The following is a 22,897-nucleotide window of genomic DNA, read 5'->3' on the forward strand; positions in this document are numbered from 1 at the left end:
ACTGCCAACAGGCAGTGAAGCCACCGGAAGTGTTCGATCCGCCATCTTACTAATCCCTACCAGCAGAAAGCACCATTGAGTTACACTCAAACTGCTGTCCTAAAATAACTTGATTTGAAGCTGATCAGTCAAACGGGACTCGTTTTTATGTTATGTGTAATAAAGTAATGTTTACTTCAGATGTTATCTGCAGTGTTTACGGTCTTTTGGGACAGGATAAGCGATATATTTAAATCGTGTAGGTGGGTGTGTCTGGCTGCTGCGCACTGACGACACAGGTAACTGATCAAACAAAAAAAATGACTTATTTCTTTATTAACAAAGTTATTCAGGAATTATTAAACGACCGTATTAGTATCAGAAATGGATTTTAATATATTACAATTAATTATACAATTATGTTGTTAATATTTCTCTATAATGAAAAAAAAATACTATCTGGGAAATAAAGCTTTGTATTTATTTCTCAAATCCGTACTGTATATAGTCAGTTATTTGGGGAAAGTTAAGTTGGGGAAATTCCTGACATTTAAAAAATAACCGTTTACATGCCTAGGGTGTTCGCATTGTAATAATGTACAGTGATACTTCATATTTATAAACACTGACTTGTTAGGTGATGTTTTCTCATTAAAATCATACAAATTCCTATTAATTCAATGGAACTTTTTCGCACACTAGGGATTACCAATATGGCGGCGCAGCGGCTTCACCTTAATCATGTCTTTAATGAGCAATCCAGTTCTATATTATAGATCAGTGGTTTCACCATAACTTTTCTTTCTCATCCGTCTCTGTCCTCTCTCCATAACCTAACATCATGTAGTGGTCACTCTCTGACTGCTGCGATGACGGACCGTCCCAGAGGTTCAGTTTTACCGCACATTCTTTCGGCGTCTGTGGTGAAGTACAGTACAAGCTCAGGTCATCACTCAAGCTCTCTGTGACCGCAGGCGGATCTAATGGGAGCTAATCGGGCGTCAGCTCTCTTAGGTCATTTCTGTTTAACCTTCCAGAAAAAAAAAAAAACTAATGTACATTGAAGCAACAAAAAACAAAGGCCAAGTGGGTTTAGAGACCAAACACCTTCAGCACAGGTGTAAAACGGAGAAAACAAAGCACATTGTGTTGTTTGCAGGTGTAAGAGCCTTAAAAAACTAGTTGCCTCATAGCCCACCAGATGCAAAGGAAGCTGCTCTCTATCCTTCATCTTATCTTCGGAAAATGTGGCTTACTCTTCCATTTAGTTTGCTGAATATTTCATAGCACGAAGTCAACACACATGGTAATAATAAGGGTGATTTCAAGCGAAAGCCATTTCGGGCAGACTTTATGGGTGTGCGAGCACCTCATCCGGATCCCCCCACCTTGCTTTCTGCCCATATTCCAGTATAGAATGAAGACCATCTCTCCCTGTCAGACTTATCTACTGTTTTTCAGGGCGTTGGACAGACCTGACCCCCATTGGTGCTTTGAGATGGGTGGGGGGGCGCTGCTGCATCAATACTGTTAAATGTTTTAGTGAATTACAATAACCACTCCAGAATAAGGACTGCCTGACTCTTTTTCCTCAGTCTGACTAGGAGAGAGTCAGACACGGCCTGGGTGGTGCAACTTGAGGAGTGAGATGAAAGCAAGAGAAGCAGTGTTAGATGGACGGACATGCAGACTGAAAGAGACAAACTTCCACATCTAATCAATAGAACACCAGCACTTGTCAAAACTTGAGTTCAGCGTTTCATGTAACTGAAGTTGCATGTATGGGCTTGTGTGTTTGTGTATCAAACTGTACATGTTTTCATCAAAACGGAACTGTACATCGATGCTAAGCACACCGCATGTTGCGTCAGTGTCTCGGTTTGAGCTCCTGGAACTTCGAGACGTGTAAGAAAGTGCAAACAGATAGAAAGAACTGAGAAGTAATAAAATTCCGCCTTTCTTATTTCTCACTCCTTCTCACCCCTCCATGCCTGTCCGTCGTGCGTTCGGCCATGGATGAGTGCGTTTTTCATTTGCATAATGGAGCGGTGACTCTAATTGAGAGGACAGCCTCATTTGTTTGCCAACATGTCAATGGCCAGGCCTCTCATTGTTTCCACTACATTTACATTAATGCATTTCTCTCCACTTCTATTAAACTGCATCCCACCCCAGCCAAAGCTGCTGCTGGTGCTGCCTAATGCTGCTTAGTCAGTGAAAAAAGGTTAATAACAATCAAGCAGAAATGGGAAAGAAAGGGTCTGAGTTTCCTACGACTCTTCATTGGCCTTCTATAATGGAATTCTGCTGATATTTTCTCTTTTTGTAATTTTATTTATATGCTTTTTAGCCCATATTATAGGACAATTGAGAAAGACAATTTGAGGGAATGGGCTTGGGAAATTACCATAGGATGTACTCAAACATGGGCCCTCAAGCGCCAGCAACTCTCAAGCACCACAGATTTGTATATTTTATTAATTTTAATCATTTGATCATAATCATTTTTCTAATTTCATTTTTATTATATAATTTCAAAGAAAGAATAAAAAAATTTGCCATTTCAATTCATTTTAATTCTATTAAATTATAATACAATTCTGATTTTGTTTGCTTGTTTAATTCATATTCAGTATTATTTAGGAATGTTATCATCTGTGCAAAAAACCTGCGTGGGTTTCAAACAAGAATCATTTGTGTCCAGGGATGCCTGGTGTTTTTTGTTTTTGTTTTAGTTTTTTTAAGCTCATCATATTTTGATTAATTAAGGAGCGGGCACAGTAAGTGCAAGAAAGATCCCATTACCCAAAGGTTGGTTAAAGGAGCTGTTATTGCCTCTCTTTGCTGTAACCTCTCAGGAAGGGATCAAACTCCAAGGTCATAAATTTGTATAAGATTAATATGTTGATATGAGTCCCTCGGGGTAAGCAGCTTTAATATAGCAAGATTCAGACACGTAAAATACACAAACACACATTTACCCCAAAACACACAATATACTTTGTACTGATGACCCAGTTGCACCTGTGCTTACAGCAGCACTCTGTCATAACACAGACACACACACAGTACACTGCCTGATTAACCCTTGCACGTCAAGATACTAACACACCATCATTGTGTTCAAATGAGTACTTCTTCTCTCTCATTATCTCACAGCACAGACGCTCCCTAACATAAGCCATCTGACCATCTGTAGTATCGATTAAACTTTCATGTGCACAAACACTATTTTAAAGACCCAAATTAAATACCCAAAATTGATTATGATTATATTATTTTGTGTACTAATAATTTTTTAATGACTTTCTGAAAAAGTTAAAATCCCTTCTTCATGTCCTGCCCATACTTCCTGTCTGAACAGGAAATACGTCAACTCAGGACACAGAACTGTGCTCATCAAGCAGCTTTGTTCATTGGGCATTTAAGCTACACTTCCACGAACAGTCACCGAGCCAGTCTCCACCGGCACAAATGATGACACCTGTCAGAGAAAGAACGAAAAATCATGCGCGCCACATCCTAATGATTGCTGATAAGATTAGAAAACATCGTGTTCTTTAGTGTTTCAAAATGAATGAGAAAGCAACAGAGTAAAGAATCTCATTTGCATCCTCTTCAGTGAAGAGAAATGGATGAGAAGAAAGAAAAGGCACATTCATTTACATGCTGATACACAGAACGAAAGAAAGACACCTCTTCACACAGAGACCTAAATGAGGGGGTAGATACTCATTTAATTCCAGCGTGGAGACAGAGAGCAAGAGAAAGCACATAAGTGAGACAGAATGAGTGAAACAGAGGGAGGTGAATATAAAGGAGAAGATGAGAGAGGCCATGAAAACGGAAGACAGCAACTTCTATTAGAAACCTGTAATTTAAATCAAAGGTTATAATCAAAAATTTATCAGTTAATTGATCTCGCACATGCTGCTTGCCAAGAGAGCAATTTAGAACCCTGTCACTCGGGCTGCAAATCTATCGAGCGCTGCTCTATAAAGTAAGTTTGTTGCCTTGTAATGATCAAGCAGTCCTCTAATGTTCTCTGAGAGCTGATATGATAGGACCCAGACAAAGCCATTCAGCAGCAGGGACCCCACGCATCTCAGATGCTACTACTTTTTTTTTTTTTTTTTTTTTTTTTTTTTGGATAAGACAAAGAAAAATTATGCTTCAGCTTCACTTGAAGGAGCACTTCAGCCAAATTTTACAATTCAGTCATTTAGTCACCCTAGGTTTGTTGCTAATACCTTTTTCTTCTGCTTAACACAAACGGAGAATTTTGATGAATCTTCTTCATGTATTATTTCTTTCCATGCAGTTACGGTTCATAGCAACCCAGTTGTCCCAAAGACCTCCATAAAAGAAGCCCTGTGACTTATTCACTAAGACAGATTTATGTAAAGAACACACAGAAATGTTGTTATTCACAGATAAACTTGTTGAGTGAGCTGAACTTGAGAACAGAATCAATCCAAACCATTTAAAATAACAAATCATTCACAGATCTGATTCTCAGGTTTAACTCACTGATTAAGTGATTCGCTCAGAGAGGCTCTGGAGTTCTGGAGGACAGAATTATCAGCACAAATTTTCAACACAATCTAGTGTATGTTGAATACAGAGCACAAGTAATTTGGGCTATTTTTATGCTATTTCGCTGGTGTTTGTTTATTTTTTTGAGTTTGAAAGATAGACAGCAGCCACTATGAACTATTGCTGTATAAAAATATTTGAATATATAATATATTTTATTGATAACATGTATTGGTCCTATTATTAAATGTGAAAAAGTGTATGGGGCGGATTCCTCTCAGAAGCAGGAACAGGGATCCATATCAGTGTTCGGATTTAATCACTATAAGAGCTTTTAATATCTGAGGCTTATCGTGGTATATGATTCAGGTTCTGATTGTTTGTTAGGTGCAGTAGTTGTTCTGCCATTATCATGGAATTAGGTCCCATTCTCTCCTATCATGTGTTATCACAACCCAGGCATACAGCACTCTTGTGATTATCACTCTTGTCAGGTCTCATTGCATGCATTGTTCCTTGAAGAGCCTGGAAACTTGGATTAGTATGAGATATGTAAGAATTAAACTGATAAAATCTCCCTCCTCCTCTCTTTCCAGGGTAACCAGGAAGCCCCAGCTCCCCCAGAAGCCATGGCTCAGCCGTATGCTCCAGCGCAGTATCCTCCCCCTCCACCTCAGAATGGGTTGCCTGGCGAATACACCCACCCTGGGCAGGACTACACGGGGCCCAGTCCGGTCCCTGAGCACGCCGCAGCCCTCACTATCTACACACCCACACAGACGCACAGCGAGCCACCTGGCACTGACAGCAGCACGCCGTCCCTCACAGGGACTAGCAGTATACCAGTGAGTGCAAATGCAGCATTCAGGCATGAAATATTTATTTTACTTTGTCATACAACTGACAAAATAACAATGTAAACATGTCTTATCTCGTGTAAGGTGTTGATACAAAAAACTGTTATTTCACAAAAACAATCCCACTGAGACAAAAAAATAATAATTATACACACACACACACATATATATATATATATATATAATATATATATGTATGTATATGTATATATATATATGTATATGTATGTATGTGTGTATATATATATATATATATATATATATATATATATATATATATATATATATATATATACATATATATATATATATATATATATATATATATATATATATATATATATAAAATGCTTATATATATAAAAAAAATGTTAATTACAGTTTTATAAACCATTAGCATGTTGCAAAATGTTAAATTAGTACCCGATGAACAGGACATTTTTATTCATTTTTGAATAACTATACTTTTTACATCTTACTTTTTTTTTCTTTTCTTTTTTTTGTCAGAATCGGACTAGAACATCCAATTTATAACATTTCTACTTTCAGACAGACGGAGATAAAGAGAAATTGGGGCTAGGAAATAGAAGAGTTTGGAATGAAAAGAAGCTAGCCCAAGCAAAGATAAAAGCATAGGACAAAATAAGAGAAGCTGAGAGAAAAATCATCCTTCTCCATTTAAAGAGTTCTTCTGCTTTCTCTCTCCATTTTATCAAGCTTTAATCCATGGCATTCACATGGCTCCATATCTTAAACCCCATGGAGCCATTCACCATGGCTAACAATATCACAAATGTCTCAATGGACCACTTAACGAATGCTGCCCAAGTGCTCTATCTGAGCATATGACAAGCACATGATGAAATAAAAGAAACTCTAAGAGGACACGCTTCCTTGGGTATGTTGTGTCATGTCTGTTTGTGCTATCCTTTCTTGGTTCCTATAGACCTTTGATTAACACATACACTTACACTTGAAGGATAGATGGGTGAATCTAAGATGTTATTTTATTTTATCACTTACATTTTATCAGATGTTATATAAAGGGCTGGTTTCAGGGTTTTACATGCATACTTTACAAGACCTTTATACTGTGGTCCTTGTAAAATATGAGATTTGATATTTGGCGACTCACTTTAGTTACTGGAAATGTTGTTGGAAATGTTGACCCAATGTGTCCCAGCTTTGTCTACAAATCTAAGTATCTAAGTAAGCAGCTAAATACAGTATCTAATAGTAATAGTTACTATTCTTGTAACAAGCTACTTTATTTCAAGATATTTAACATTTTGATTATATTTTATGATGCCGATGTGAAGACCTTTGCTAATTCATGTCATAGGAAACAAGGGAGTAAAATGAGAAAGCCAGTGAAAGGGCATAAGAGAAGGGTGGGAAAGAGATATTAAAAAGCATAAAACTTTTCTGAAGTGCAAAAATAAGTACAAGGTCTTCCTAGCCATGGGGGGAGGGGGGGTGGGATGACGGATGAGAAATGTAATCTTTTTCTCTTTCTGATTGGGATATGTGGAAAGCTCTGAGGTGGTGTGGTTTAGAGGAAGTAGTTATAATCCCACGCTCAGCAGATCACTGAGAAGCGATGCTGACAGGCCCTGTAAAGGCACCTGAGCTCCGACTGGGCTAATCTACGGCTCGATTGGAGGATGTACTTAAACTGTCACTCTGGCCTAACCCAGCAGGGAAATTCTTCCTTTCTCCCTTTCTCCCTCTTTTCTCTCTCCCCGCGGAGGATCATTAGCAAAGAAGGAACACTACTCCTCTGAGAGTGGACGGTAATCACATCAGATCACATATCAGATCACATCATCACAACACCACAGACTAAAGATGCTCTGTAACTCAGCAATAAAATACTATTTACCTCTCTTTAGGGTACGTTCTAACAGTTTTCCACTATGACTGTCATATTGCCTCGGGTGGGATTGTCTAAACTGTGATTTGCAATGTGCTTAAACACAGCCGTACTGCTCAAAGGAGCGTGATGTTATGTTATTAAGGGAATGCCATTTATTCCTGCACTTATTCTTGGCTGCCTTCCCTGAGTAGTTTTTACTGTGCCATTGATAATAATACTGCAGGTACAGTATAAGTGCTCTTTAAGCCTCTGTACTCGTTACCCGCTAAACCTGTTGCAAGTCACATTACCTTGTCTAATTAATTACAGCTTTACACAAGACTGAAAGGCCAGTGTCGTCTTTCTAGATGGCAGGTGAAGGTTTGTATTTGCATCTCTGTGAAAGGGAGGGATGATGGGATCGGAGAATGGCAGAAGTGGAGAAGAGCAAAAAAAAATATAAAGCGGCTCAAGCTAATCCCTTTAAGTGAAGCGCTGGTTTGGCCCTAATCGGATGTAATCTACCTGCTTGGCAGCTTTCCAATCAGATAGTTTCAATTATGTGGTTGTAGGGGCATTCTGAAGGGGGGGGGGGATGCTGAGCTGAGCACTTTGAAAGTGATTTGCAGATAACACTGAATGAGTGCGGCAATAGAAACAATTTAGCAGGACTCATTCCCCACCCAACCGCACATTAAAACAGGGGCACGCACGAATGTGTGCAAACACAAGCCTTCTGTGACGTTGCGGGAGTTGAGGTCCAATGTGGCCGTGTATGATAATGTTCAGGCAATTATTTCTTGGTGCTGCTTGGCTGCTCCATTCCTTGGTGAATGTGAAGTGCGGGAAGTTGCTCTTCTACAACAGGAATTGAAATCAGAAGTGCATCGTATGTATGGAATGAGTGAAGTCCAGCGTTTGGGAAGTCTAGCAAAAAAACAGGCAGGGCTTTTTATAACTTGATTCCATGGGCCATTAAATCTGATAATCTCTTTTTGAGGGATCTACTGTATATATGAGGGTAGCAATACATTTGTGTGTATAAAATCATATTTATACTGTGTGAAAGAAATATTAGGTGTGATATTATAAAGACATGTTACTTTCACAAATGTATTTAATTGGCTTTTATACTGCCATTGTACTAAAGCAAAATGTTAAAGATCTATTAGTTCTATTATTTAATTAAACTAATATTAAACTAATTATTGTATAAATAAACATAAAAAATATGGATAGATAAATACAGACGAACAGATAGATTTGTATTTATCTTTTATTTAACGAATCCAATTAAAATAATAGCAATTTCTTTAATTTCTGATCAGAATTGGAATTGTTCTGGAGAGAGTACAGTATGTCAGAGTGATAAATAGTCCACATTTGTCATTCAGTAAATCATTTGGCATGCTTAATCCCAGGCACTGGCAAATGGAACATTGTTATGTAACATTCCTGACTTCAGTTGTGGTAATTAGCTGTCATAAACCTTTAGAGGGTGTAATATACCCACTTGGGGTTCATTTGGGGAGCTTTTCTTAGCTTACCATAAAATCCTCCCATTTTTAGATTTAGATTTACTAATAGCTTTTTGGGAAGGAACCACATTCTGGGACCCTAACGCAGGTTGCTTAGCTCCTCCCCGTTGTCATCCTGGTAAATGGAGTGCTGGAGAGAAGGTCATAGTCCATCTGCATTTATAAGAAAGACATCAAATCCTCCTCCTAAACATCTTACGATGTTCTCTGAAGGATGACCTGACAACCCAAGTTTGCAGGGAGTTTGCCTCGCCTCGAACAGCAAACACTTTTAATTACTTTTCATCTCGTCCGTGGAACTTGGAATCGCAAAGCCCTCTGAAACCTTGTCTCTGAAAGAGACAGATGCAGCCCATGCTAGCTGCAATATAATTAACATGCAATTAACACAAATTAAAAGCCAAATTGCGCAGATGAACCCCCTGTAGATGGCTGCTTAGCGGTGACGATGAGATAATTAGATCCAAACCTGGAGTGCAGAGTCTCGAACACTTACCTCTGCTCTCCCTGTCCTGGCCTGGTGTCAACTTCTCCAGAGAAGAGCACTCCAATCGGCGTGGAAGAGCGTGGAAGTGCTCCGAATAAAGCTAGAGAGATTATATCGTTCGAGAGTGAATGAGCAGGACTGTGTGTTTTACAAAGCACTTACAGTGGAACAATTGTCCTCTTTTTCGGCAAAGCTTACAAGATGAAAGCCCTGCGATTTCTCTTCATTTGTATCACTGTCCGTTACTCGCTGCGCTACATGGCTACATGATGACGTACCTCTGAGAGGACCTAGTCAATATGTGTTTTCATAAAGTAAGCAAATCAAAGCCCTCATCCTTTGCTTCAGCACTTCTTTGGGCAGAGCAAGGAACTGGAGGCTCTCAGAGGCCACGCTCCGCTGGTCAGTAATGGGTGAGTCCACGCCATCACACAGCTCACCTGTTAGACATGATAGATAGCGCAGCTCTCTCCAGAGCGACTGCAGACAGAGCATGTGAATGACCGATGGCACCAGCGTGATGGATGAGGATGAGGGAGCAGGAAGAGGTACAGCCCAGGGAGCGGGGGCACCAGGGGGTAATTGCACCTCCGCTTGCCCATCCATCTGCTCGGCTTTCCATCTACCACCATCAGGCAGGGGCTACAGGCTTCCGCTGCTCACAGACCTCAGGCGGCATACACAAGGGGCAGGACGACAGGCTGTGTGGATCCAGAGCTGACCCGTGTGCTTTATCTTAACAGGGCTTGACTGTCTACATAGCTGCAATGATTGATAGTGCCAATGTGCTGGTAAACACGGTGTCCTCTCACAGAGAGCCTATTGGGAGAGACTGTGCATTAGAGAAGATGAGGAAGTTGTCAGATGGAAAAAGTAGAAGTTGGTGACCCTCGACATTTAATGGTTCATAGGGTTTCACTATTGTTATACAGTATAACCTGTAGAAATAGTTCAAGCTTACCTTTATTGTTCCCAAATAAGACTGGTTATTGATGACTGACCATGTGTATGTTTAGTATCATTAATACACAACAATTAGTGTAATCATCTAAAGGGATTTTTATGCACAAATGTGCTTTATACAATTAGAGTAAATATACGTTTTAAGAGAGAGAACCTTCGATCTTACCCATGAGGGATATTTCCCCCAAAAATTAATATTCTGTTATCATTTACTGCATGTGTGCAGTCCAAAACTGTAGACCTTATTTCTTCTTTAAAGCACACATTTTAAACAATATTTTAATTGTTCTTGTCTATAAAGTGAAAGTCTGTATGGTCCAAAACAACAGTGGACCTCATTGACTTTAATTGTATGGACAAAATAAACAGTGAGTCATTATTATAAATATTTTTATCCTTGGGTTTATGTTTGTTTCCCCCAAAAATTGCCTTTGGTAGAGCTCATCATGTTGTATCTACTGTACAGTTCAAATTACCATTTTTCTTTCATTAATGTTGCTTGAATAAATATTAGATAAGCACAGAAGATCTAAAGATGTTTGTTTACATGATACATTATATCTTTCTGTTAATTACATAAAAGATACATCGCTGAGACCCATAGAAATGTAAAGTTGCTTCTGTCATGTTACTGGTGTAATTTCCGTTGTAAAGACATATGTTCTCTGCAATAATGATTTTGTTCAGTGAGTTAAACTTTAAAATCTAATTTCAGCTGATATTTTATCATGCCATTTCTTACCTTCTCTATGTAATGAGTGAAAAATGAATGCCTTGCAGGTCCAAATCTTTTGCATTTGATTTGGTATTATGTTCTTACTTGTGTCTACATAATTGCATTTACTTCACCTTTTTCCTCTATTTTCCTCTGTCAGGCTGTTAGCGAAAAAGGGATGGAGTGATAGATATCTCATTATATCTTCATTACCTAATACATGATATATTGTCATCTTCTATGATTCATGTCTCTTGTGTGTTTTGTGCCTAATGAGGGGGAATTTGTCCAGCCCACTTATTACAATTAACTATGTACATGAAATACAAGCATGCTTAGAATGTAAAAATGTAATAAATAAATAAACAATTGACAAATCTATTCAATATTAAATTTTCTGTCTTTTGAAAGCATGATAAGATCCAAAACTGAACCATTTCACTATCAGAATCAGAATGAGCTTTATTGCCAGGTATGTTTACACATACGAGGAATTTGTTTTCATGACAGAAGCTTCTGCAGTAACAGAATGACAGCAACAGGGAAAAAAAGTAAATAAGGAATAACAATATACAAATTTACAATTGTATGTGCAGGCATATTCCAATAGACAGTTTTGTATGTACAGGTAAATTATATGCAAATTTTAAGTGTGCACTAAATGTGTGTGTTAGATAAATAAGTGTATGGGTGTATAAATTGTGTTGTGTGTTCCAGAATTATTGTCAAGTGTTCATGAGATGGATTGCTTTAGGGAAGAAACTGTTCATGTGTCTGGTCGTTCTGGTCCTCAGAGCTCTGTAGCGTCGAAGAGAGTATGCTGGACGTGAGAGGTCCAGAGTGATTTTGCAAGCTCTTTTGCTCACTCTGATTGAGTACAGTTCTTGGAGAGTGGGGAGGGTTGTACCAATGATTCGCCCAGCAGTCCAGATTACCTTCTGTAGTCTTCTGAGGTCAGATTTGGTAGCTGAGCTGAACCACACAGTTATTGAAGTACAGAGGACCGATTCAATGACGGCAGAGTAGAATTGTTTCAGCAGCTCCTGTGGCAGGTTGAACTTCCTCTGCTGGGCCTTTTTAACAATGGAGTCAATGTGGATGGCCCTTTTCAGGTCCTGAAAGATAGTGGTGGCCAGGAACCTAAATGACTCCACTGCAATCACAGTGCTGTCCAAGATGGTGAGTGTGGGGAGTGCGGGGGGGTTTCTCCTGAAGTCCACGATCATCTCCACAGTTTTGGATGTGTTAAGCTCCAGGTTGTTAAGACTGCACCAGACAGCCAGCTCTTTAACCTCTTGTCTGTAAGCAGACTCGTTGCCATCCTGAATGAGGCCGATGAGTGTGGTGCCGTCTGCAAACATACTGTATCTAGTGTGTCAGCTTTTGTTGTGTTTATACTACATTGACTTCCAGTCCTTTTTAACAATATTTAACTGTTTGTGACTTAAACGATGCCGCAAATCATCCAATTTACTTTTGCATTACTTTTCATGCACTTGACATTTTTCAGACAATTTTTCACCTTACACCGTGTCTACACCGGACACGACTCTGTCTCGTTGTGCTTGAGGCTGTCTACACTGGACACGACCAAGCGACTGCTGCAAACTATTTGTAGTTCATCATAAATAGAATGAGGCAGCAGTTTACAGTCAGGATTTGATGTGTCACTTCACGCCGCACCACATTCAGTGTAGACCGCATCACTGTTTAGAATAGGATCACTTGTCTTTGTTGCGTCACACCGCTCTCATCCAGTGTAGATACAGTGTTACAGATGATAAAATAGGCATAAATATCCCAGTCTTACACTGAAGTACCCCAAGCTATTTGTAACTACGAGAATATCATAGAGAATTCATAGAGAAACCACCTAGCAACCCATGAGACACCCTAGCAACCGCATCTTTCTTTCTTTCTTTCTTTTCCTCTCTCATTCTGTCTCTCTCTCTCTACAGCACGAGTCTGCTCTAGTATACATCTGTCTATAGGCCCAGCCAAATGTAGCTGCCTTCAGCACTTCTTTCTTATTGATCCTGCTAAGCCGGGGGAAGTTTAGCTGACATCATCTCTTCATCTGTGCTCCCATGTTCTTCTAATTCATTATGTACAGTACATGAAGGGCTGGCGCTCCGGGGCTGCGCTCACTGTGCTTTTTCAGAATATTTGATATGATTGAATTTACAGTCTATAACTCTTCTAATTCATAGATGTAGATAATAAAAAAAATTGAAAAGCAAACAATCAAGCAACTACAAATTTGATCTGATCTTGGAAACTAGCTATAATGTTTAACAATTAATGTTGGCTGTCTGCCGTCTATTCGGAGTCTGTTCAGATGAGGTCTTGTGAAACTCATAGAACAGCGAGAGAATTAGTGAGAATGTGATGAAGGCTGTGGCATCAGGGCTTGTGAGGTGAGAGATGAATGTGTGTCACAGATAGCAGTCCATCCTTGAGCACAGCTGTGTCACTACCATTTCCTCCTCCATATGACGGACAGATGAGCACACCATCTTTACACTTACTTTCTCTCTCCCTCTCCTGTTCTTCCTCAGGTCTTTATAGACCGCTACTCAATAAATGCATTCTCTGGTCTCCCCATGTCAGAGTTTTTTTTTTCCTTTAAATGTGTATCCACACTTCCTGACAGCTTCCTTAATCTTCACCGCCACATACAAGTGTTGGAAGAGTAGAGGGAATTTGTAATATGCCACCAGCATGCCCTGATCTCTCCCTGCTCACCCACCCACTCACCCTCCCGTAACCATTGCCCTCTGCACTGTTTTCAGGCTCTGACGGCATTTGAGGTAGGAACTAACAGGGCTGTGCTTGTGTGTCTTTCAGCAAGCGGACAATGTGGCGCAGACAGACGGCTCTCAGCAGCTTCAGCTCCAGCTCTTAGACTCTTCAGAGAAGCAGCAGCCCAAACGGTTACACGTCTCCAACATTCCCTTCCGCTTCCGAGACCCAGACCTCCGGCAAATGTTTGGGGTGAGTCTCACCCCAAATTAATGCAGTTAATGTGATCAATTTGATTCCTTAATTGGCATATTATGTAATTAATGAGATCTAAATTTTAGACACTAAACTTCTATAGTCAATGTGTAGCCCAAATATTTGAACCTAACCAAAGTATTTTCAAATTTTTCTTTTTTTTTTTTTTTTTATCCCTCCAAACCTAGAAAGTTCATGACAAACTGCATTATGTTAGTTTTAGTTTGTATATTTAGTTTGTGACAAGGAATCAGTAAAATAAAATGTTTTTCGGACCCACTTTATATTAAGTGGCCTTAACTACTATGTACTTACATTTTAATTAATAATTTAGTACAATGTACTTATTGTGTACATACATGTTTTTACATTGTACTTATATTTTAAAAAAAACTACATGTAATTACATCTGTATTTAATTTCTGTAATTACATTTATAATGACACTGTTGACCCATACTTTACACCTTAACCCACCCATAAACTTACCCATACCTCCAACCCTCTCCCTAACCTTACCCCTATCCCACCTCAATAGCAGCAAAAGTGTTTTACAATACAATATGAACACAATTGTACTTGTTTTTTTATGTAAGTACATAGTAGTTAATATGTGAACATATGTGTTCCTGTAGCTCAACTGGTAGAGCACTGCGCTAGCAAGCAAGCAAGCGCAAGGTTGGGGGCTCGATTCCCCGGGAACACATGATACTGTATGTAAAAATTGATAGCCTGAATGCACTGTAAGTTGCTTTGGATAAAAGCGTCTGCTAAATGCATAAATTTAATTTAATTTAGTTAAGGCCACCTAATATAAAGTGGGCCCTGTTTTTCTTTAAATCAAGGGTATTCAATCAAAAAAGTATTCTTATACTGAAAGCAGCATCAGGCTCAGTAATGGTGGATCATTATTTAGCATTTTATCCGTAACTACTGTGTTTAGATGTCAGTACTCTCGGCTAGAATAAAAATCCAGCAAGGGAGTGGCATTAAACACTGGCAGCTTGTTATTGGAGGCTACAGGCAACCTAAGGAGGAGAAAAAAAAAACATTGTTGGTCCCAGCTTGTTAAAAACTGGAGTCTGTGTTTACTAAGGACACTGTATAGCAAACAGTAACACTTAAACTGGTGGAGGACTCTGGGTACAGCCTGGCTGCTGAGTCTTGAGAACATCTGTTCCTCACGCTCTTTGTTCTCTCTAAGAGAGGCTGTCCTCTCCTCTCTGCTCCTCTCCCATTCTGCCCAGCATTGATGTGATGCACAGAGAGCCACACAATGGTCCCACCAGTAGAGACGTAATTAATAGCACTCCTCACTGTGGTTAAAAACTATAAGTTTATACTCGTTAGGTTTGTGCTGGCTGACAGCTCCGATGCGAAAACAGGCACATATGTGACCAAGTGTGTGTATGTTTGTCTGAGGAGAATGCTGAAACTTGCTGTGAAGTCTCCCAGGGACCCAGGGGTGCAATTATCCTGTGCCATAGATAGGCTAGTGGAAGAAGATGCGATGGACAAGCACTGCGCACCTTTAAAATCCCCCAAAAATGTAAGAAAAGGCAAGTCTGAGAACAGTGACTGAAGCACATGGGGAGAAGATTTCCATCTTCTGATGGTTTCAGACTCCTTAAGCACTTACTCGAGGGGTTTACTGGCTACCACAAAATCTTTTAAACATTAGACTATTTTTGGTCAAATAAATATCTTATGTAGATATAATAAAGAAAATATGTCAGGATTAAAGGTACCTGTTTTAACATAACTTTAATAGCACAAAATGTTTGAGATTTAATTGTGAGCCCGTTGTTTCATAGACAATCTCAAGACGGAGGTACATTTTTTTTTAAACTTTCAATCTTGTATCTTTCAATCTTAAGTCTTTTAATTATTGTAGATAAACAGACACTCAATACACTCACTTTTATTTCAAGGCAGCATTCGAAACCATTTCTAAATTCTCAATTTAGCGGGATGGAAATTCAATTTAGAATAGCTGAGTATGAGCACTGCATTTTTACGAGTCTTTTTCCTCTTTCTAGTAAGCTGGCTTGGTCTGCAGTCAAACAAAGAGCAATGATTAAAAAGCTCCATTACCCACCCTTATTTGAGCCTCATTTTATAATTAGAAAAAGACATCCAAAGCAATTATATAGATGAGTATGTGGATTTAATGCTAGTATATGAAATTGTTTTTAAAGCACCACCATGGCGATTCCACACAGAGGATGCAAAATTGTGCTTGCAAATCTGATTCCTCCCATAATACTCCCCATGCATTGAATTGAACGATCCTACACTTCAGTGCATGAAGCATATGTATATACTAGCAATAAAAATGGCCCCCAGCTCTGGGGAAGTTAGTGTTAGATTAAAACAGGTACCTTGTTATTCTGAATTAATCGACTGTTGTTCCCCTTGGTATTTCCCTTAGAGGTTTGAATTTTCTAAAATATTGATCACCCAAGAGAATGCACAGATTTACCTAGAATCTCAAACAAGAGCAGAAGACCCATATGGTTTTCTAATGGGTTTATAATGATACCTGCTTGATTTCCAAACAAAACTGTCTTGATGTCACACTCCTGGCTTGCTTTTTTAACTACTCTCCCTCCATTTTCACAGCAACACTGACACGCTTCAAATGACTCTCATGAAGTGTTTTCCCAACCTATCAAGTGTGTGGACCACCAGCAGTCTCGCACTGTGCTCTCCCATTGATCACAATTTGATGTAGGCCTACACTCTTATTAAAACTCTCTGCTGCAAGGCAATGGGGAGGATGGGGCGGTTTTCCTAGGGATGACTACCCTGGGAAATATTTCAGCAATACCATAAGCCCATTAGGGTGGGTTAAAACCATTAGTGCCCGCAGACTTTGTTTAGCGCGAATTGACTGTGGTCGTGAACAGGTTCACGCTGAGATGCTAATGCGGGCTTTTGATTTTGGCTCTGAGGGGAGGGAAAAAAAGCATCTTAATTTGAACAAATGGAGGGAATCGTGTCAAGTAGCAGCTGTTTGGGTTTGGCTGTGGAGTATGAATTGCGCCGGAAAAAAACAAGCTCAGTAGATCAAGCAACAGCCGGCCAAAATGAGCTGTGAGGCATCACTTTTTTTCCTTCGTGAGATCAGAGCAGAGCGCTCAGCATCCTCCTCACCACAAACATGAACATGTTCAGTCTGCCTCGGGTTCTCCCCATGGTTGGGCGGATGAAAGGCGGCTCTTCTTAACCTTATTAGTGACCCGGGCCTTCGATCAATCCCACTGAGCCGTAGGTGCCTGGAAGGCCCATTTCTCCCCTGTTGTGCTGAAATGAAGCCGATGCGGCCTGCTTGACAGGGTAATTAGTTTTAATGAAAAAATACAGCCATTTTGGACAGCAATTAAAACCTGCTTTCATTCCTCCCATTAGGGGAACTTAAGGTTTTGCTTTCATTCCACTGCATTCCGTAATGATCTCCAAAGCTGGCCATGTTAAATGGAACGCTTAAGCACTGTTAACCCACCGGGGAGCTCGGGGCCAGTCGTCACTCCTCTCCAGCAACCAGCAAAGTGGAAGAGAGAAATGCAAACAGAACCTTTATCACATTTGTCACTTGCTCTAATTGCTGTCCTATGTTTTCATATGAACAGTCATGCTTACTGGCACATTTGTAGTGGTGCACCCTGGAGCCTCCTACTTCCATCTAACCAATTATTAAGGCCTGTTCCAAATTACTTCTTTAAGAAGCTGTCCTCTCCTTTGGCTAGAGCAGCGGTGACCTTGCGTTGGCATGCACTGGCATGTTTATGTATTTATTGAAATAAACCTGCTTGATTCAAGGTCTCGTTGTGGAGCTCCCTAACCAGGATCCTGATTAGCATAAGGCGAGGTTAACGTGTGTTTCGTGCAGCGAGATTAGTGTTTATCACCTCTAATCAGGCCGCAGTTTCTTTAGGGTTCACCTATTGGCAACAGGTATGAGGGATATTCAGTCAAAGGCCAAGGAAGTTTAGGCTTCTTACCTCAAAGGGCAGCCAGGCTGCAAATCCATATGCTTCTGAAAGAAGATTCTAGACAAAGCCGTATTTGGGAGGGAGTGGTCAATGCCTCATGGCTAATGCTGATTAGAGAATAAAAATGAGAGATTGGGCGTTTCAGAGGGCCGTGAGAATGACAATCAGATAAAACCACAGAACAAAGCGCAAATAGCTGGAAAATAATAGCCGAAAGTGACAGGTAATTACGAGGATGGTATTCATCACTGAGATAATAAACAAATATATGGTTTATCATCTGTGATGACGGCTGCTCTATATCCAATTATCCTTTTTTTAATTGAGTTGGGCATTTGGTGTTAAGTCAAGCCAGAAATACCCTCTCCGGTGTCTTCGGCCAGCTTTTATCGGTCAAAAACACCAGAGAAAATAACAAGCCATATCGTGTCATTAAGAGCACTGGTGCATACACAGCAGGGTGCTGCTGTGATCTTTGAAGTTTGCTCCCATCAGCTAAATGTCCTGCTCATTCCTGACCCAGCCGAGTGCTTCATTTACAGTAGAACAACTGGTTAGCCAACTACAAATAAAAATCCTCAATTAAATTTACATCATAGGATCTGAGTTACTTTTTGAAATATATAAAATGCATTTGTCGATTTTGTGTGTCATGCAAACGTAACATTATCTTAAAATAGTCTTGTTGACTGAATCAGCTGAGTGGATGATTAATGTTTTGAACGAATTAATGTTTTGAGTCATGTTTCCTTCCTGAGTGAATCAGTGTTTTTGATCAGTTCAGCTGACTCGCATAAATAACATTAAAATCACATTAAATCATCATAATGACAGCCACTATTTTGTCAAATGAGTGAATTGAGTCAAAAAATGCTGATTTCAGAACAACTCACCCAAACAGAATGAAAAAAAGTTCATGATTCATGTACTCACTCTTAAAGAAAGTGGTTGCATCTGAATATTCATATTTCTTTACTAATAATAAGCACATGTAGTATGGATGGATAACATTCATACTATAAAAATATATAATTTTTTACAGCAGCAAAGTAGTTACATGTTCAAAAGTATACCTACTCAGAGAGTATGCAATTTCAGACACTTTCATTCCCAAATTAATCAGTGTTTTGAATAAATCTAATACAAGAGTGATTTATTGATGCGCTCAAACAACAGTCACTTTGTTTTGCTCCTGAATGGATGAGTGTTTTGAATGACTATTAAATAATCTATCTTAATATATTACTGTAGAACTAAATCATAAAAATGTACAGTAGTATACTTTGCAGCGCTAAATGTTAAATTAGAATTCTCTCCCAAAAATAAGTTCATTTAGTTAAGAATGTGAGTTAAGGAAACAGTAACAAAAGTAACTTAATAGTAAATTTTTTCATAGTGGGGGACAAAACAAGTAGTTATGTTTTTTACTGAGTAATGTTTTAATGCATTACTTTTAAAGTAACCCATTATTGATGAGTTGTGATCATCAGTATTATTTCTGTCATGGCAAAGGAGATGTGTGAAGGTTTGTCTCGTGTGTTCATAGTCAAAGCAGTGGGTTTACTATTTTAGCTCCCTGTGCAATCAAGTGCCCAAGTGTCCTGACCAACTACAGAATAGATGAGTTCTAATTACTCCTTCTCTCTCCCTCTCCGTCTTTCTTTCTTTACCCTGTCTCTCCTTTTTTCTTTTTTTCCTTCCCTTTTCTCTCCACAGCAATTTGGGAAAATTTTGGATGTGGAAATTATTTTTAACGAGCGGGGCTCTAAGGTAAGTCAGTTCTTTGTCACTTCATACTTCTTCCTCCCCACAGGTCTCCTCTTCCCTTCATGAGGCGAATAATTACAGCTCTTACACAGCAGCCGCAAAGTGACTCAAACGCCACACTCTCACACTCGCTCATACTGAGACAAGACACGTTTTGGAAAGGTAGCTACGCCAAGAGACAACTGAGTGGTTTCAGCTGAGAACCAGTTATATAATTCAGAGAAGTGAACGTCTGACCAACACGCAGTGATTATGCTTTTAGAGCTGTCCCACTGAAATAAGATTCAGCAGTGTAAGTCTCTAGCCTTGCGCTATAAAAAGGGTTATATATAGCCATACTTCCATACAGCGCTGCTGGTCTCAAAGGACGGTGACATTTTGCTGAGGAGAACTTCTCTCACCTCCTCTTAGGTGATTCATAGGGTTAAATCTGCTGGAACAAACCGTCACAGAGTTCTCAACCTTAGCAGCACACATTAGCCAAATGTTCACAAATAACCTGTTTCCTACTGGCCTTTTGAATCTTAGGCAGTGGCTCTGTTTCAAAATCTAGTGAGCTGCTTACATAGGGAGGCTTGATTCACAATGGATTCCATAGATAACACTTTGATATGATAATATACATAAAATCACATTGCACATTCAAATTGTTGGGGGATATAATTAACTGTTAAAACACTAAAGTACCTTTTACTGATTCCTTTCAGTATTGAATAACGTTTTAATTTATTTCAATATATATATATATATATATATATATATATATATATATATATATATATATATATATATATATATATATATATATATAAAATATTATTGTAAATATGAGTAGAAATATATTTATGTATATATCATTTTAATATATAATATAAAGTTTTGCAAAATAGAATGCTAAAAAGTTTTCAAACTAATATAATATATTATATCTTTAAATTAATTATAATTGTAATATATATGTTTTAAGAACATGCTATAACTAATAATATATATTATATATAATATATTAAAATATTTTGAATAAACACTGCATTTCTATAATTATACTGTACAGTATATAGACATGTGCAGGGGTATAATAATTATTTATTAATGCATTTAATTATTTACACATATTTACATTTATATAAAATCTATTGATATGCTGACTTTGTCCAAAAACAAGGTATCTTAGCAAGCATCATAATTATGTTGCCTACCTTTAAGAACATCATCTACACCTATGATCCCTTACTATACTGTCTTTGCAGCTCACTTCAGGTATTAGAACAGAACAAGTACTGTATGTTTGTGTTATTTATAAGACAGTGGCTAACCATTCTAGCTGTGTAAGCTAATTAAATCTGTGATAAAAGGGAAAAACTACAAGCTCTATTTTGAACACAGCAGCGCAAAATGTCAAAAGGATTAATTTTGCTGCCCATTCTTTTTTGATTTTTCTGTTTGCTTGTGGACCATGGACTCATGGGCTGATCTTTATTCATGCCAGACACAAGGAATGGAGTGTCCATGTATGCATATCATACTGACACGCCGCCCAAAGCAATTACCAGGCCACACTTGCAAAGTGTATATGAACTAAAAGACCAGGGCTTGTTCTACGCTCTTGTTTGCTGTGCATACTTAATAGCTGTTCCGGATATGGCGTTTGGGTTGCAGTTGGTCATAACTCACAGCTGACAGCAGAGGTGGGGGTGCGGGGATAGAGCAGGCACTTCCAAGCTAGAGCGCAGGATTGTGTGCATTAAACCTCTAAGCTTCTATATGGCTTTGGAAACATTCCTTTCATTAGTTTATATCATTTAAAGACAATGGGTAATGGGCAATGTCTGTAATTGAAAGAAAATGAGTTTTATGCTTACTGATGTTCTTGGCAAGACAGATACGAGATGCACTAATGTACATATCCATGCATGCCAATGTTTCAATATTAAGATATGCAGAATTTGTCACTGCTGAATATAATACTCGATTGCTGTGTCTCTTTTCTTGTAGTTCTCACCCTAAAGTAGGGCTGCACGATAAATCGTATTTTAACCGGGATCGTGTTTTCTGTTTTTAAATGATTCGTTAACCATATTCATCTGGAATAATTGGCAGCCATTTTTTTTAAACCCTGAGAATGTTTCATGTTAATTTTGCACTTGCGTCATCTTGCTCTAAAAGCTTCAATGTGGTTGCCAGACTTCATGAGTTTAAATCCCTCAGTAAGATTTTTTTTGTTTTTTTCGCAAATCAATATATTTTCTGACCAGTGGTTTCAACCATGTGAGATTACTGAAAAAGCGCTGATGAGATGAAAACACAGGCAAAAAAAAAATTATTTAGAGTTTGGTGATCTCTTTTGAGATATTCTGCTCAAATAAGTGTTTTTCATAAGAAGTTTTTCACACATTTTTGCAAGCAAACCATGCGTGTTGATATTCTCTTGATTTGTGCTTTTGTGAAAGTGCATTAATTCTGATGAATTGTAAAAAAAAAAAAAAAATAATAATAATAGAATAAAACATTAAAAAAATGTGTTTAAAAAACAACATTTTATTTTTGAGCAAATCAATTGTGACAATTGTCGTGTAGCCCTACCCTATATTCCTAATATCACCTCTTACTAATAGATAGAATACTAATAGAAGTTGCAACCCTGCTGACTGTGACCTCTTTCTCTTTCTTCCTCTTTCTTCCTTTCACACTCACTTTATTTGTCAACCATTCAAATATCTTCAACCCCCCCTTCATCCTTTATTGGGAATCCTCTATGTTCACATCATCTCAGGGTTTTGGTTTTGTAACTTTTGAAACAAGCGCAGACGCAGACCGTGCACGGGAGAAATTAAACGGTACAATCGTAGAGGGACGCAAAATTGAGGTGCTTTCCTGATCTAACTACCAATACCCCACCATCCCCATCTCATGAGAACATAAGCGCTGTCGGTTTGATGGAATGTGCTTGCACCTCATTTGTCTAATTTCACCGCGTTGCATCCCAAACGCTCACTTGCTGTGTGCATGCCGCATGTTTCATGTGTCTTTTTGGCTTTGTGGATAAAAATTACTTCTGACGTACGTGATAATTATTGTGTGCATGTGTTTGATGTGCATGCCATCAGATTTATGCCTTTTTGCTTTGATGTGTATGTGCATCTGTAAGAAGCTTTTGAACTTTTTATCATCATTTACAGTGTGTTTTAAACGATGCTGTATCTCTAAAA

General features: G+C 38.7%; 1 protein-coding gene across 5 annotated transcripts in view; it reads left to right on the forward strand.

Annotated features, from left to right (window-relative positions):
• Positions 1 to 22,897, forward strand: part of LOC128025396 (RNA binding protein fox-1 homolog 3-like) — a 388,629-nt gene that overhangs the window by 336,049 nt on the left and 29,683 nt on the right. For all 5 annotated transcript variants that reach the window (XM_052611731.1, XM_052611727.1, XM_052611728.1 and 2 more), the window contains 4 exons: positions 5,112 to 5,360; positions 13,778 to 13,924; positions 19,638 to 19,691; positions 22,462 to 22,554. In XM_052611731.1, coding sequence (XP_052467691.1) covers positions 5,112 to 5,360; positions 13,778 to 13,924; positions 19,638 to 19,691; positions 22,462 to 22,554 — 543 coding nt within the window. The remainder of the gene's footprint in view (positions 1 to 5,111; positions 5,361 to 13,777; positions 13,925 to 19,637; positions 19,692 to 22,461; positions 22,555 to 22,897) is intronic.

The sequence above is a fragment of the Carassius gibelio genome, chromosome A12 (genome assembly GCF_023724105.1).
Source record: "Carassius gibelio isolate Cgi1373 ecotype wild population from Czech Republic chromosome A12, carGib1.2-hapl.c, whole genome shotgun sequence".
NCBI lineage: Eukaryota > Metazoa > Chordata > Actinopteri > Cypriniformes > Cyprinidae > Carassius > Carassius gibelio.